General features: G+C 40.8%; 1 protein-coding gene across 9 annotated transcripts in view; it reads left to right on the forward strand.

Annotated features, from left to right (window-relative positions):
• The window catches only part of LOC138757128 (tyrosine-protein kinase JAK2-like), a 297,517-nt gene extending 291,327 nt beyond the window's left edge, over positions 1-6,190 (forward strand). For all 9 annotated transcript variants that reach the window (XM_069923956.1, XM_069923994.1, XM_069923978.1 and 6 more), the window contains one exon: positions 546-6,190. In XM_069923956.1, the coding sequence (XP_069780057.1) occupies positions 546-653 (108 nt within the window). In that variant the 3' untranslated portion in view covers positions 654-6,190. The remainder of the gene's footprint in view (positions 1-545) is intronic.
• The last annotated feature ends 8,909 nt before the right edge of the window (positions 6,191-15,099 follow it).

The raw sequence follows: 15,099 nt of genomic DNA on the forward strand, positions 1-15,099 counted from the left end.
CACACACACACACACACACACACACACACACAAAACCACCCACACACTCTTTTGCATTCTCACCAAATTTTCAGCTGATAGTCAAATGCTGCTCAAGATTCCACCTTAATGTTATCAATAGGAAGTTCCATTCTATAGGATGCATGAGAAAAGTAAAAATATATTCCCTGCTGATGCAGTAGAGGGCAGTCTTTAACAATAAATCTCTAATCATATAACCATTAACGGAGTGGAAACAGGCCATGTTGGCCTTTCGAGTCCGCACCGGTTCACTGATTGCCACTGATTTTTGTTTTGTACTCTACATCTGACGCCTCTCGTGTCAGTGTCCAACAATAGTCGGCCAGCATTGATACATTCCAGTTGCCTTGAATGCAATCATTTTTTTTCATCAAACTTGAGAGAAAAATTTGTGTCAAATTAATTTTAAACGTTTTGTAAATTGCTTTGCAGTGATGTTATCGTGTCAATCAGTGTTTTTTAAAAATACTAAATTAAGTATTGTCAAAGTTAATATTCTAATCTTGATCTGTTAATGACCTCAGATGTATTCTACCATGATGGATTGCTGGAAGAATGGATCAAGTCAGCGCCCTACTTTTAGGGAACTTGCTCAAAAGGTGGACTCAATGAGGGATTCTGTGGGAGGATGAATGTGCAGAGATTACATCTGAGTACTCTTTTATCAAAATACAACTGCTGCTTATCCAATCTGTAGCTGATGCCATCCACTCTTGGACAATGTTACAAGTTGAGGGGACTCGCAATCATCCCATCATATCTTGCCAGACTGGAGCACTATGGACTTCTTTTACATCCCCTGGAGAATGCCAACCATTCCTTGGTGAAGTCTCTCTAATTGGGGCAACCAGCTGATGAAATCTGAAAAGTAATTGAGGGGGCTCTGTGACTGTGCCGTGATCTGCCCATTTCAGCTGCTTCTCGTGGCAGGATTACCTTTGCGGAGAAATCTCTTTCTAGTGGTGATAATAGGAGCTTTCCCTTACATCGAACACCAAATTGCTTTGCTTTGTATGTAAAACTGTATTGTCTGTGCTACATGCACAAGAACTAGCAAAAGAAAAAATCAAATTTGTATTTGGTTTTTGTAATCTAAAACTGCTCTAAACTTTGATTCCTTCAAAGAGGAAGAAATGTCCACCAGACTACATTGGAATCTCATTAAACACTTGCCTAGATTAGAACATAAAGAATTATTGACAGGAATGGAAATGAGTCACATGGATTAAGTATATTAAAACAATTTTATCTCTACTGGCATTGAAAGAAAAACAACAAGATCTGGAACTGAGAAGTTTCATAAATGAGCAATACTGTGAATCTAAATGCAGAGGTGCATTAACCAGTATCTGAGAATGTTTAACTACAGAATAATGGGATACCTTGATGAATATACAATGAGAAAAATGTGGAAGTTATCTTTATGTATAATACAAAATAACTAATAGTGGTAAAGAAATAAATATTTACAGTATCATGTATGATCTGAAATCCACTGCAATGCATAGTTGTATCAATCTGATTGGTCTTGCATATTATACTGCAACTATGTTTACATTTGGATCAACAGTGCAGCATACTATGTGCTAAGGTATCTACTGCATAGTAAGAAAAGCTCAGGGACTTTCACAACTAGTGAATATAGGTTTGGTGGTTTAGCTCATGTCTGTTAATTTGTAAACGTCAATCAAATAAGAGCTTAGACCAATTCACTTTTGTACTGCACTATCATCTTTGCAGGGAGAAAGAGAAAATAGCTTTGCCAGGGACACAAATGTCCTAAAAATATTTCTTTTCAAATTTTGCAAACTCCCTTACACCCTTGCTACTAGCTAGAAAATCATTGTTCTGTTATTCATAAAGTGCAAAATGTAAATACGAAGGGACCAGATTTGTTTTTCTGTATGGCCGCTGTTAAGGTAGTCATTCGATATGAGATTAGTTAGTGCTAAAAGCGTGTATTCGCAAAAGTAATATACATCTACATTTTTGTAAATATGGATTTAGGTTTATTTTGTTTCTCATTTTGGGCTTCATTTAGAACAAATTAGCTTGAGCTCTGGGACCTGGTACTCAAACAGCATTGGCTGGCAGGGCTGAGTGTTTCATGGATTTCATGTTTCAGGAGGTATCTGCAGCTCAAAAGAATGCAGGAACTGGGCAACTACCAAACAAAGAAGAGCAGGCACATGGGCCAGGAGATCTCTGAGAGTACCTTGTTAGCTAAACAAAACTCACAAGAATGAGGGATTATTTTGAAATGTATAAAATACTGACAGGGCCTGATAAATTGAATGCAGGAAGTTTTCTTTATTCACTTTTTACCAGTGTTCAGAATGAGGGAAAAGTAGTCTCAGCATGCTGGGTAAAACATTTAGGACTGAGATGAGGAGGGATTGTACAGCTTTAGATACCTGAGGCACTAGACTTGTGCAGGCCAGAGGGGTTGCATTTCAGTAAGGCTGGGACCAATATCTTTATGGGAAGCTTTGCCAGTGGTGTTGGGGGAGAGGGATTTTAAACCAGCTTTGCAGAATATGTGAGCAAAGATTCAGGAAAAACAATGGCAAAACCGGTTAGGTGACAGATCAGTTGAAGGCATTGATAGAAAGTTAGAAGTAACTTTTATGGAGACATGGTTTAAGGACAAGAATGGCATTTTTAACATTCCTGATTACAGGATTTTCTTATGAGGTGGACTAAAGATTAAAAAAGAGAGTGAATGATAATATTGATCAAGAAAGAGTAGTTGAGTTTATTGTTGAGCATACTGACACACAGTGAAAATCTTAGTTTTGCATACTATTTAGACAAATAATAATTGGTCAAACTGGATTTCTAACATTTTAACATAACAGACAAATCAGATTCATTCACAGATGCATCCTGCCATTCCATAAACCATTCAGTCATTAACAAGTTAATGGGATCCAGGAATCTAGCAGAGAGCAATCCAAAGGAATGGTACATTAGAAGTGTCAGCGAATGAGGTTGTCAGTTAAGCAAGAGAACAAATGAAGTATGATCACATTGTGAAGACCTCCAAGGAAACTGAAGATCCAGTTAGTTGCAAATGTTTAATAAATGCAGAATATTTTTGTCAGTGATGGTGGGGAATGTCAGTTACTGGGACTCAGGAATGCAGTCACTATAGAATGTATTGAGAGAATGGAGAGCATTTGGAACTTTTATTTAGGCAATGTGCTGCAAGCTGAACAGGCAAGGGCAGTGTATGGAAAGGATTGTAATTACTGATCCAGAGAATGGTGCGGAGCAAGTGGAAGAAATAGTAATAAGGATGAATTTTTAAATTAAAGATTATAATTCCAATAGATTTAGCACATGACTAGATCAAGTCAACAACAAAAGAAAAATGAAGGGTTTTGAATGGAATAGAGCCAATTTTACCAGATGGACTGGAAACAGCTTATTGAAGGTAAACCAGTGTCAGAACAATGAGGAACACGAGTAGTTTATTCAATAGATTTGTATTAAAAATGTCCCTTCAATTTAGACCTCTCCTCAGTGACAAGGTACAATTTAAAAGGGAAACTTGTGTCAGACACAGAGAGTGTGATGTAGAAAAATACCTGGAAGAGTACAGTAATGTGGAATGAAAATATAAAATAAATTGAGAAAGGGCAGCACAGTTACAGCGCCAGCAACCAGGGTGCTGTCTGTAAGAAGTTTATACGTTTTTTCTGTGTCTCTGTATGTTTCTTCCAGGTGCTCCCATTTCCTCCTACCATTCAAAACGTACCTGGGGTTGTCGTTCAATTTGGTGTAATTGGGCAGTACAGGCTCCTGGGCTAAAAGGACCTGTTATCGTGCTCTATGTCTAAATCTTTTTTTTAAATTGGCAAGTGGAATCTAAGAAAATCCAAAATGTTATTTAACCACAGAAACGTCATAAAGAAGTGTAGACACCAAGTTTCAACAATTACAGAACTTATGGCGGAAAAAAAAAAACACATACCAGTAGGTCACCTTTCGGGACCAACTTGGTCATTGAGGGGAAGTGGAGGATGTGGGTCGGGTTTCTAATGAATAACTTATAACTGTCCTCACAATAGAGGGAGATAATGCTGCGGTAGTTGAGAAAGATGAGTATTAAAATATTGGATGGGATAAGTACAATAAAAGAGGACAAATGAAGAAATTTAGCGTTTTTCAAAAATGGATGTGTCTAGGCCCAAATAACCAGATAAAGATATCTGGGGCTGTTGAAAGAAGCAAGGAATTAATCCTGACTTTATCAATGGTGCCAGGGAAGGCATGAACTAAATCAAGACAAGCCATCTTCTTTAATTTCAATGATGGATCAATTCCTGAAATCTATTCTAATAGACAAAATAAACCTTCATTCAGAAAGGCAGTTTAATCAGAGGAGTCACAATGGTTTTACTTAAGTGGATTAACCCACTTGAATTTACTTAAGTGGATTGAACATTTTGAGAACCTAACAAAGTAGGACAATGACAGCAGTGGGCTTGATGTAATCCACTTGGACTTCTGAAAAAGCCCCATTGGTAGACAAGTCAAACTGGATCTAAAATTGGCTCAGTGGCAGAGAGTGCAAAGGATCCAACCCCAACCAACCAATTTTCCCTTGCAACCGCTGCAATCGTGTCTGCCTGTCCCGCATCGGACTGGTCAGCCACAAACGAGCCTGCAGCTGACGTGGACTTTTTACCCCCTCCATAAATCTTCGTCCGCGAAGCCAAGCCAAAGAAGAAAGAAGAATTGTTTCAGTAACTGGATGTCTCCTACCAGCTGGGTTCTATGGGGCTCAGCACTAAGTCCCTTGCTTTTTATATATAATTAAATTAGGGGCATGATTTTTTTAAAAGTTTGCAAATTATACAAAATTTGGTCATGTGGTTGGCAATGATTAAAAGTGACTGACTGCAGGAAGGTTATAGACGATCAGTTGAGCAGAAAAGTGAAGAAAAGAATTTAAGACTGAATAATGGTAATTCACCAGTGTTGCACTGAGACAGGGGAATGTACAGTAAAGGAAAGGTGTGGAGAAAGAGAAACCTTAGAGTATATATCCTCAAATCTTTAAAATTAACAAGTTAAAAAAAAAATATATTGGTTCCTTTTCTTTATAAATTGAGACATGACATATGAGTGGGAAAATTCTGTTGGAATTGGGCAACAGAATACTCCACAGCTAGTAGAGTTTACTGCCACTCCGGTCCAGTGACAGGTTCATTCCTGATCTTGGATGCCACCTGTGAAGTTTGCACATTCTCCCTATGACTGCTTGAGTTTTTTTTTGTGCTCTGTTTCATCTCGCATCCATGTGGGATGAAATGTTAATTGCCCCTGGTGTGTGGATGAGTGCAGAATCAAGGCCAAGGGGTGGGGTAGTTTATGGTGAAGTGGGGAGAAGTACTGAGGATTTGTGCAAATAGGTGCTTAATGGTGCAGATTCGGGGGGGGGGGGGGTGACGGATTAGGGATTGGATGGCCTGTGACCTACTGTTAAAAACAGTTTCTGCTTATGGCTTTAGTTACTATTTTATGGAAAGGATGTAATTGTACAGGAGCAACAGAGATAGTATGATGATGTTGCCAGGACTGGAAAATTATAGCTATCTTTTGTTTTCGTTCTTCAGAACAGGAGAGCTGAGGGGAGACAGGTGAATAAAATTCGAAACGATTTGGGGACATTAAACTGGAAAAGCCTATTTGGAAGTGGATCAAGAGTCACCAAGTGAACCATATGTTCCATAATTTCACAAAATGAAATTAGTAGAAGATGTATAGGTCAGAAGAGGTCAAATTTTTTCACCTTAATGGTGGTTGGGGCCTGGAATTCATTGCCTGGGAGAGGCATTTGAACAGTATTTGGATGAGTACTTATGCCCTTCAAACAGTGCTGAAAGGTGGGATTAGAAAGGAGGACTCTTGTTCAGTTAGCAAGATGAGCTGAATGGCCTGTTCCCTTTCATGTAACTTTTCTATGATCCTATCTGTAATCCAATATTTCCGAGCACAGAATTATTACAAGCCAAAAAATCAAGCCATTGAGAACATGGTGTATTCTGTGCTTGGAACAACTTCAGAACATCCCTGCATCATTGACTAAAGTGTACTTTGTTACTGATTAGGAATTTACAAATAATAAAAAATAAAGTAGCATGCTACATGTTGTCATTTATTTTTCAGGTTTTGTTGAAGTAAATAATTCTACATTTCACACTTCTTTGCTGAACCTCTTAGGACTATGTGCTGACTTGCAACTTAACTATTACTTACCAGACCTTGATTTTTTTTTTTAGCTAGTTTAGAACCACTAGGTTTTAACAACAAAGCATGTTTTTGGCACTGTACATAACTCCAAGACTTTCCATATTGGTGAGAGTAGTTGAGAATTATTTTAAAGTTATGAATGAGAATATCGCACTTGAAGAAAGTTTTAAGGCATATTGGCCATACCATGTTTTGTTTCTGACATGTGTAAGGTAAAACATCATGAGATGGGAATGTGTAGGGAGTTACCCTGTACAGGGCAGTAACAAGAAGGGGAGGTGTCCTTGTACTCCTGTTAGGTAAAACATCATGAGATGGGAATGTACAGGGCTGTAACAAGATGTAAATGCATCCTTGTACTTACAAGATAAGAGAGACATTGATGGATTGAGAAGCAGGAAGCTAGCAGGGAAAGGATAGCAACAGTTTTAGTCATTGGACAAGTAATGATATGATGATGTTCTAAGCACATATCCAAGGGTATAAAAAATCACCATTTTGCTGATAACGGCAGAATGCATTCTCCGACTAACATGTTTAGTCGCAAGTGTTACAATCCGGTAATAAAGAACAAAGAACCCTGATTTCGACTCAGCCTGGTGTTTGTCTCACTCATTCATGAACAAAGCAGACCTAACACATGATGGTAAATAAGCAATAGGTTACATACAGAAACCACTAAAGCAGTGATTCTCAACCTTTTTCTTTCCACACACATATGACTTTAACTATTCCCTAAGCCATCGGTGCTCTGTGATTAGTAAGGGATTGCATAAGGTGGTATGTGGGTGGGAAGGGAAGGTTGAGAACCACTGCTCAAGACCCAGTTGTTACTGAAATATTTTGCTAGAGAAAAATTGTCATTGGCCCACTTCCTTTGGAGTTATGAAACCGTGCACATAACGAGTCAATTAGCAATCACAGAGCACTGATGGCTTAGGGAATACTTAAAGTTGTTTGTGGGTGGAAAGAAAAAGGTTTGAGAACCACTGCACTCACGTATATTAATGATTTAAAATATCTCCTGATTGGGGGGGGGGGGGAATTGTTAGTGTGTTGTTGCTCAGAATTTTGTGGCAATGGTGAACAATCTGTGGACCTACCTAAGTAGATCCTTTGGCAAGAGCTCCCTTGCAGATGCCTTCCTAATTCAGCTGGGCATAAAACCATGGGTGGAAATAGAACAGCCCCCCAACAGAGGTAAATCATAAAAACAGGCCCCTACAGAGAAATCCTAAGAATATTTCTGGATGGAAGTGTGGATAAACTCCAATTTAGCTGCATATCAAAACACTCAGCAACATCCCTAGCCTTTGTTTCCAGCCTGTCAGTAGTTCAGTGGACAGATTCTCCAGTGTGAAAATTTATCAGTAATTTCTGAATGGGCAACCTCCTGATATTTCTCAGATAAAAGCAAATCAATAATTTGAAACTTGGACCAGAGGAAAGTAAGAGAGGTGCGTATATCTGATGTGCATAATCTCATGCCATTTTTTTCATTTCATTTGTCATTGATTTCTCTATTCATAGCACTCCGTCAGCTCCTCTAATGTCTGGGCTTTTAATTCTTCCTAATTCTAAGATCTAATTTTTCTGAATTCATTTTGGCCCTCATATTGTTGTAATGTTGCCCATCTGTTGGTGTTGGTGAATTATTCTGTGAAACTGACAGCAACATTTGGATTTCTCAGGTCTAATGCAGAAATTCCAAAGATGCTGCCAGACATTCAATGCAGTCCTGGAGTACAATACCCAAAATTGCTGGAAAAACTCAATATGTGAAGCAGCGTCTGTAGGAAGCAAAGAAATATAACCAACTTTTCGGGCTTGAGCCATTCATTAAGGTATGAGCTCAAAACAAGCAGGCATCTCAATAAAAAGGGAGAGCTGGGTGACGTGCTGAGTCCAGCATTTTTGTGGATTTCATTGCACTAAGATCAGTTATGGTCTTTAGACTGCAGGCATATAACGGCATAATCGAGGAATTTTGCCACTACATGGGCAGTCTGAAAAGGAATATGCAGGAATTTTGAGTCAATTCCTGCACCGCGATTTATCCTGCAGGACCCTTACAACTTTTTGGAGGAAGCCTGCAGTGTAAATCGTAGCAGAAAAATTAGTTGACGGACATCCACTCTGCTGCACGTCCAGCCACCTGATCTGTTGCATTCAGGTACTTGCAGTCTAAAAAAGGTGCCCCTGTGTGAACGACCACACGGTCAGTAATTATGTTAATTTTTTCTGAGATTTTCCTGAAATTGCAGTCTAAAAACCAAAATTGATTGCAAACTTTTCCATTTAACTCAATGCAACCCTGAAGCAATCTTTGGCGATAAGGCCATTAGGGTTCATGAAAAAAGTGGAAATCCATGAGGGTTATCCTGAATTTAGGAGCTAGTTTGCTCAAGAGCTGAAGACAATAAAGAAGTCAACTCACACCAGAAGAATTAAATGGACAAAAAAATGTGTAACAGGTTTAAACCAGCTGGTAATTTTAAAAAGACACATAATCTCTTTAAAATTTATTTTAATTGCTTGTTAACCTTTCTGCCCTGAATATTATTGTTTTCCATTGGGATCGGTTCTAGGACCCCTCCTCTTTGTGATTTTTATAAATGACTTGAAAGGGTGGGTTTGTAAATTTGAGAATGACAGGAAGTCTGGTGGTGTTATGGATAGTCTGGAGGGTTGCCAGAGGTTACAGAAGAGTTGAGAAGCAGCAGATTAAGTTTAACCCAGGAAAGTGTGAGGTGGTTCATTTCGGCAGGTCAAATTTGAAGGCAGAATGCAATGTTAAAGACAGGACTCTGAGCAGTGTGGAAGAACTGAGAGATCGTTTGAGTCCATGTCCACAAGATACTCAAAACTGCTGCACAGGTTGATAGATTTGATAAAAAGGTGTATGGTGTGTTGGCCTTCATTAACTGTGGGATCAAATTCAAGAGCTGCGAGGTCATGTTGCAACTACACAAGTCTTTAGTTAGACCCCAGATGGAATATTGTTTTTAGCTCTGGTTGCCTCACAGCAGGAAAGAAGTGGATGCTGTAGATAGTGTACAGAGGAGATGTGCAAAGATGCTGCCTGCATTGGAGAGTATGCCTTATAAGGATAGGTTGAGACAACCTTGGAGCGACAGAGGATGAAGATGAGAAGAGGCATTGATCATGAGGATAGCCAGAAATTCCTAACACGTCATCGTTTTAAAGTGCCTGGGAGTACGTACCTGGGGGATGTAAAGAGCTAAGTTTTTCACACAGAGTGGTGGGTGCATGGAATGCGCTGCCGGCAATGGTGGTGGAGGCAGGTACAATAAAGTCTTTAAAGTTATATTATGTAGGTACATGGAGCGGAGACAAAGGTAAAGGTTCCATTAATGTCACATAATACTACATTTAGAATGTAACATGCATGAAATTTTGAACTTTTGTCTACCGTAAGGCAGACACAGAGTCGGCACTTTGTCCAGCGCCCCTCAAAGCACCTGGTGTTCCCAAGCGGTCTCCCCTCCAATTACTGACCAATCCTGAGCCTGCTTAGCTTCTGAGATCAGATGACCTAGGAACACCAGATGGAGGATGATGCAGTCGGAAAGTTCTAGGTAGTGTTAGAATATGTTATTAGATCGGCATAATGCTGTTGGCTGAAGGGCCTGTGCTGTAAATTTCTATATTCTATCCCTTGATTGCCCAAGTTTTTAGGCAGATGTGGTTTTACAGGGTTCATCATTGAGTAAGTATTTCCTATGAACAGGGCAATCATTATCATGCTAAAATTAGGGCTGGAGTTAACCCCTCTGTGCCCACCTTATCAACAATTCTGGAAGCATTTTTTTTTGCCTACATTTAGTAGCAGAAATCTGCAGCTTTCTCTCCAAAAGTCTCTGGGTGCTGGATTCATAGGAGCTTTCATTTCATAATACATTTATGTGAATTAAGAATAAGAGGGCAAAGCAGGCAAATAGAATTGAGATACAAATCATCCAAGATTTGAGTGCCTCCTTAACTTATTGTTCCTACTTCAATTCTTTATCTCAGCCTCTTTTTAATTTTTTTTTAATTTAGAAAATCAGCGCAGTAACAGGCCCTCCATACCACTTAATTACACCCAATTGACCTACAACCCCTGATACATTTTTGAATAGTGGGAGAAAACTGGAGCACCTGGAGGAAGCCAACGCAGACACAGGGAGAACACACAAACTCCTTAAAGGCAGTGCCAGGTGCAAACTCCGGTCCCAATTACTGATGATGTAGCAGCGTTATGTTAACCGCTATGTCAACCATGCTGCCTTTATCCCATCTGTGCCGCACTTTATCCCATCACAATGTTTCAGACAGCATTGTGTCAGATAATCATTGTTTTCTGATTTTTTTCCCAGTATCTGTTGTATTCAGTTTATAAACTTAATCCTGGTTTCTAAATATTAATGAAATTCTCAGTGCCAACTGGACATTACATCCTAAGGTTGAAGTTCCCCAGAGATATGAAGATGCTCTCAGTTAAAATAGTCAAAATATCCACTGATTTAAAGCAATGGAGTCCCTGCCTGCTGACTGATCCTGGTATTAATGAACTTTGCTAATTTTTGATCACCTTAATAATAATTAATAATCATGATTTCAAGACATTTCATTTTGAGTTGTACTGCTAGTCAATTAATGTCCTGAGAGAATAATATCATTCAATGTTCATTTTAAGAAGAAGCATTGTATAAAATTGTATATTTTGGTAATTTACTGATTGAATGAATTGTGAAAAATGCGTTTAATGGCTTGCCCACAGACAGCAGAGGACGAGAGTACAGCATATTCTGTCGGGAGGTCGGTGTCTAGTGGATCTGTTCAGGGATCCCTTTGTGATTTTAAGAAATGACTTGGATGAAGAAGTGGAGGGGTGAGTCAGTAACTTTGCAGATGACACAAAGGAGGGAGGTGTGGTGGATAGTTTAGAAGATTGTCAGCAATTACAACTGGATATTGACAGGATGCAGAGTTGGGCGGAGAAGTGGCAGAAAGAGTTCAATATGGAAGTGTTAAGTGATGCACTTTTGATGGATGAACTTGAAGTATATGATTAATCGCACAATTCTTAGAAGTGTGGAGGAACAGAGAGATCTTGGGGTATGTCCATAGATCCCTCAAGGTTGCTGTGGAAGGTGAGTGGTTCTGAAAGCATCTGCACTTCATTAATTGAGGGATTGAGTTCACAAGCCCCGAGGTAATGTTGCAGTTCTATAAAACTCTGGTTAAACCATACTAGGAGTATCATGCTCAATTCTGGTTACCTCATTATATAAAGGATGTGGAAGCTTTAGAGAAGGTGCTCAGATTTATTAAGATGTCAGCTGAATTGGTGAACATATCAAATGAAGAAAGGTTGACCAAGCTGGGGCTTTTCTCTTTAGCGACAGAGGATGAGAGGTGATTGATAGAGGTGTTTAAGATTATGAGAGACATAAATAAAATGGACAGCCAGCACTTTTTTTTCCCCAGGGCAGCAATGGCCAATATCAGAGGACATGTGATAAGGCAAGAGGAGAAGAGTAGGGGAGAGATCAGAGGTAACTTTTTTTTTACACAGAGAGTGGTGGGTGCCTAAAATGCATTGCAGGGGATGGCAGTGGAGAATGGTGCAATCGGGACATTTAAAAGACTTTGATAGGCACATGGATGCAAGAAAAATAGAAGGGAATGAGATGTGAGGTTGACATGGGTTAGATTAATGTGGGGTAGGTTGATAAAAGTTCAATATCATGGACTGAAACCCATGTACTGTACAGCACTGTTCTAACTTCAATGTCCTGCTTTACATATTGTGGGATTTGTTACCCATAATAGTGCAAAAGATGTTATAAATTGCATTAAATATATATTTTTCATTAAATATGATTTATTTCCTGTTGAAACTTATTTCCAGGTTCAAATAATCTCTGAACAGCTTCAAACCTTTTAAAGTTTTGTCCTGCCTACACTCTTTGTTTATGTTTAAATCTGAAATGTTGATTTGAGAAATTAAAATCACGTTTCATTTTACAACTTGATCATTTTTGGTTACTGATTTCTATGTGAGTTCCAGCTGCTTTAATTCAAAGTGAAGTAAAAGGAGAGTTAAATAAACCTGAGACACATGAGATATTGCAGATGCTGTTCCAAGTTTCTGAGTTTCTGTAGCAGATAGTCTTTTGCTTTAAATTAATCTGATTTGTTGGGATGGTACAAGCAACTACTTTATCCAAAAGTAAATCTGGTTAGTGCCAGTGAAGGTGCATTATATTTGAACAGCCAAAGCATGTTTCGATGCTGGATAATTCAGTAGTGCATGCAGCTCAAGACATTGTTCACTACCCAACAAATCTTCACATATTTGAGATCTTTCCACCCATGCAGACTCAAAACAAAACTCATTCTGAATTTCAATGAGTTTAGTTCCAGGTGACTTAATCTCTCCTCATAGGCTTGTGTTGGAACATGGGGCTGCGGGCATGCCCTCACTGGGCTGGTCAGGGTGGCCCACCTTTTGTACCTGTAGCCCTCCCGAGGGCCCTAGTCACCTCCCTCATACCTGCCTTGGACATGAGCCAGCAGCATGTAGAGGCATGTCTGGGTTTTCTGATCAATAAGGGCTTTGACTGCTTGCTTTGTGTTTGCAAGTGGTCATTGATCGCGCTACAATTTATTAATCAGAATTTTAAAGTGCCATGGACAAAGTGATTAGATTGGAGAAGCCTGAGATTGATCCAAAGGAACCAGAGGCCTCCGTAAAGTTTGATATGTAACTACACTGTTTGAAGGCTTACCTGAGCCATGAAATCAGAGCCGATGGTGATTAGTATGTCCTGTTCTTCACAGCTGTGGGCCACCGAGCGTATCAAATAATGTGCGACTTCACTGAATATGAAGAGGCAATGGTCTTACTCTGACAGCAGTACGGAGCCGTGAGGAACGTGATGTATGCTCATTTTCAACTGAGCTCCCGACGCCAGCATACGGGTGAGTTAGTTGACAATTTCATGAGGGCCATGTGGTAGCTGGGACAAGACTGCAGGTGCTGGGATGTGACTGTGGTGACCTACCGAGCACTCATCCACAATGGGCTTTGTCGCTGGCTTCTGTTCCCATCACATAAGGAACAACTCCTGAAGAAAGGTGATCGGTCCCTACAGGAAGAGGTGCAGATAGCCTGAGCGATGGAGGCTGTCCAAAAGTACATGGAGGCCTACTCAGCAGGCCACACAGCCACCAGGTGGGGCAATGGGCAGCACCATCTTGGGACTCGGGGTTCCTGACTGCCACTGCAGAGCACACAAGGTGCAACTACTCCAGCCAAAGCAAACACCCGTGAAAGTACTGTCTGGCCCGTAGCGCGACCTGTTCGATCTGTCAGAAGAAAGGACACTATTCAAGGGTATGTCGATCTAAGCCCCACTCTAGCAGTGCCATGTGCAGACCGTGGCCCACGTCGCCATCTTGTGCCGATGCATTTCCGTTTGCCGAGAACTGAACTTCCAGGCCAGGGGCTCGACAACACAGAGGGACGTCATATCCGGCTTCATTTCCAGACTCCACCATGTGCAATCCACGGGGACAGCTATCTTCACAATCTCCTAGGCGGCCATCTTAGTGGCAGCCAACCCAATGACATAGCAGCAACAACTCAGACAGTGAGTTGATGTTGGCTTCCATTGTGCTTGCCCAGAATAGACCATAACAGCTGGAGCAATCAATGATGGACATCAAGGTAAACGGCAACACCACTGGCTGCCTGTTTGACACAGGAAACATTGAGAGCTTCATACACCCGGGCACAGCCAAACATTATTCCCTGACCATGTCCCCAGCCAAGTGCAAGGTAGCTCTTGCTCCAAATCCCTCTCTGTGAAAATCTGCAGGAGATGCACCCAATACCCCAGAGCAGCGACCAGTCGGCCACAAGGATCACCCTGACAAATGAAGTAGTGATCCCACCTCCAACACAGCCCCCCGAGTGTTTCCCCCCCACTGGACCATTCAAAAAAAGGAGGGGTGAATGTGGTGGAACACGGTATTGCAGGCATGTCCTCACTGGGCTGGCAGGCTAGCCCGATTTCTGTACCTGTAGCCCCTCCCTATAAGATCCCCAAATAAAGGCTGAGAGCCCTAGTCTTCTCCCTCATACCTGCCTTGGATGTGAATCAGCAGCATGTCTGAGTCTTTTGATCAACAAAGCCTGACTCTTGCTTCGTGTCTGCGAGTGGTCATTGATCGTGCTACGTGGCCTGTCCACTCATTTCTGTAATCAACCTGTTGAATCTCCTTTGCACCAACTCCAAAGCCAGTATATCTTTCCTCAGGAAGACTAGAACTGCATGCAGTTCTCTAGGTGGAGCCTCACCAGTACCATGTACAGTTGCAGCAGAAACAACCTACTCTGAAAATTATATCCCAGAACAAAAAGTTATTTCCCAGAACATTTTCCCATCAATGATCTCTCCTGCCAAAAGCTTACTTTGCCTCCCAGCACAGGAAGCTGCTGCCGTTCAACCCATCAAGTGCTCATGGGCTCTCAGAGCCGCCCCAAAGGATGGAAGGCTTCTGCAAATAGAATCTGGAATCATAAAGACAGCACAGAAACTGGCCCTTCAGCCCACCGAGGTGACACTGACCATCGATCGCACCTTTTTACAACTAATCATATCCCAGCACATTTTATTCTCACACTCTCAATTAGCTCGCCCGCAGATTCTACCACTCACTGAAGGAAATTTACAGCAGCCGATGACCTTAGCAAGAGCCCATTTTTGGGGGCTGTGGACGGGGACAGTGGCATCTAAAGGAGAA

Source organism: Narcine bancroftii, chromosome 1 (genome assembly GCF_036971445.1).
Source record: "Narcine bancroftii isolate sNarBan1 chromosome 1, sNarBan1.hap1, whole genome shotgun sequence".
Lineage (NCBI taxonomy): Eukaryota > Metazoa > Chordata > Chondrichthyes > Torpediniformes > Narcinidae > Narcine > Narcine bancroftii.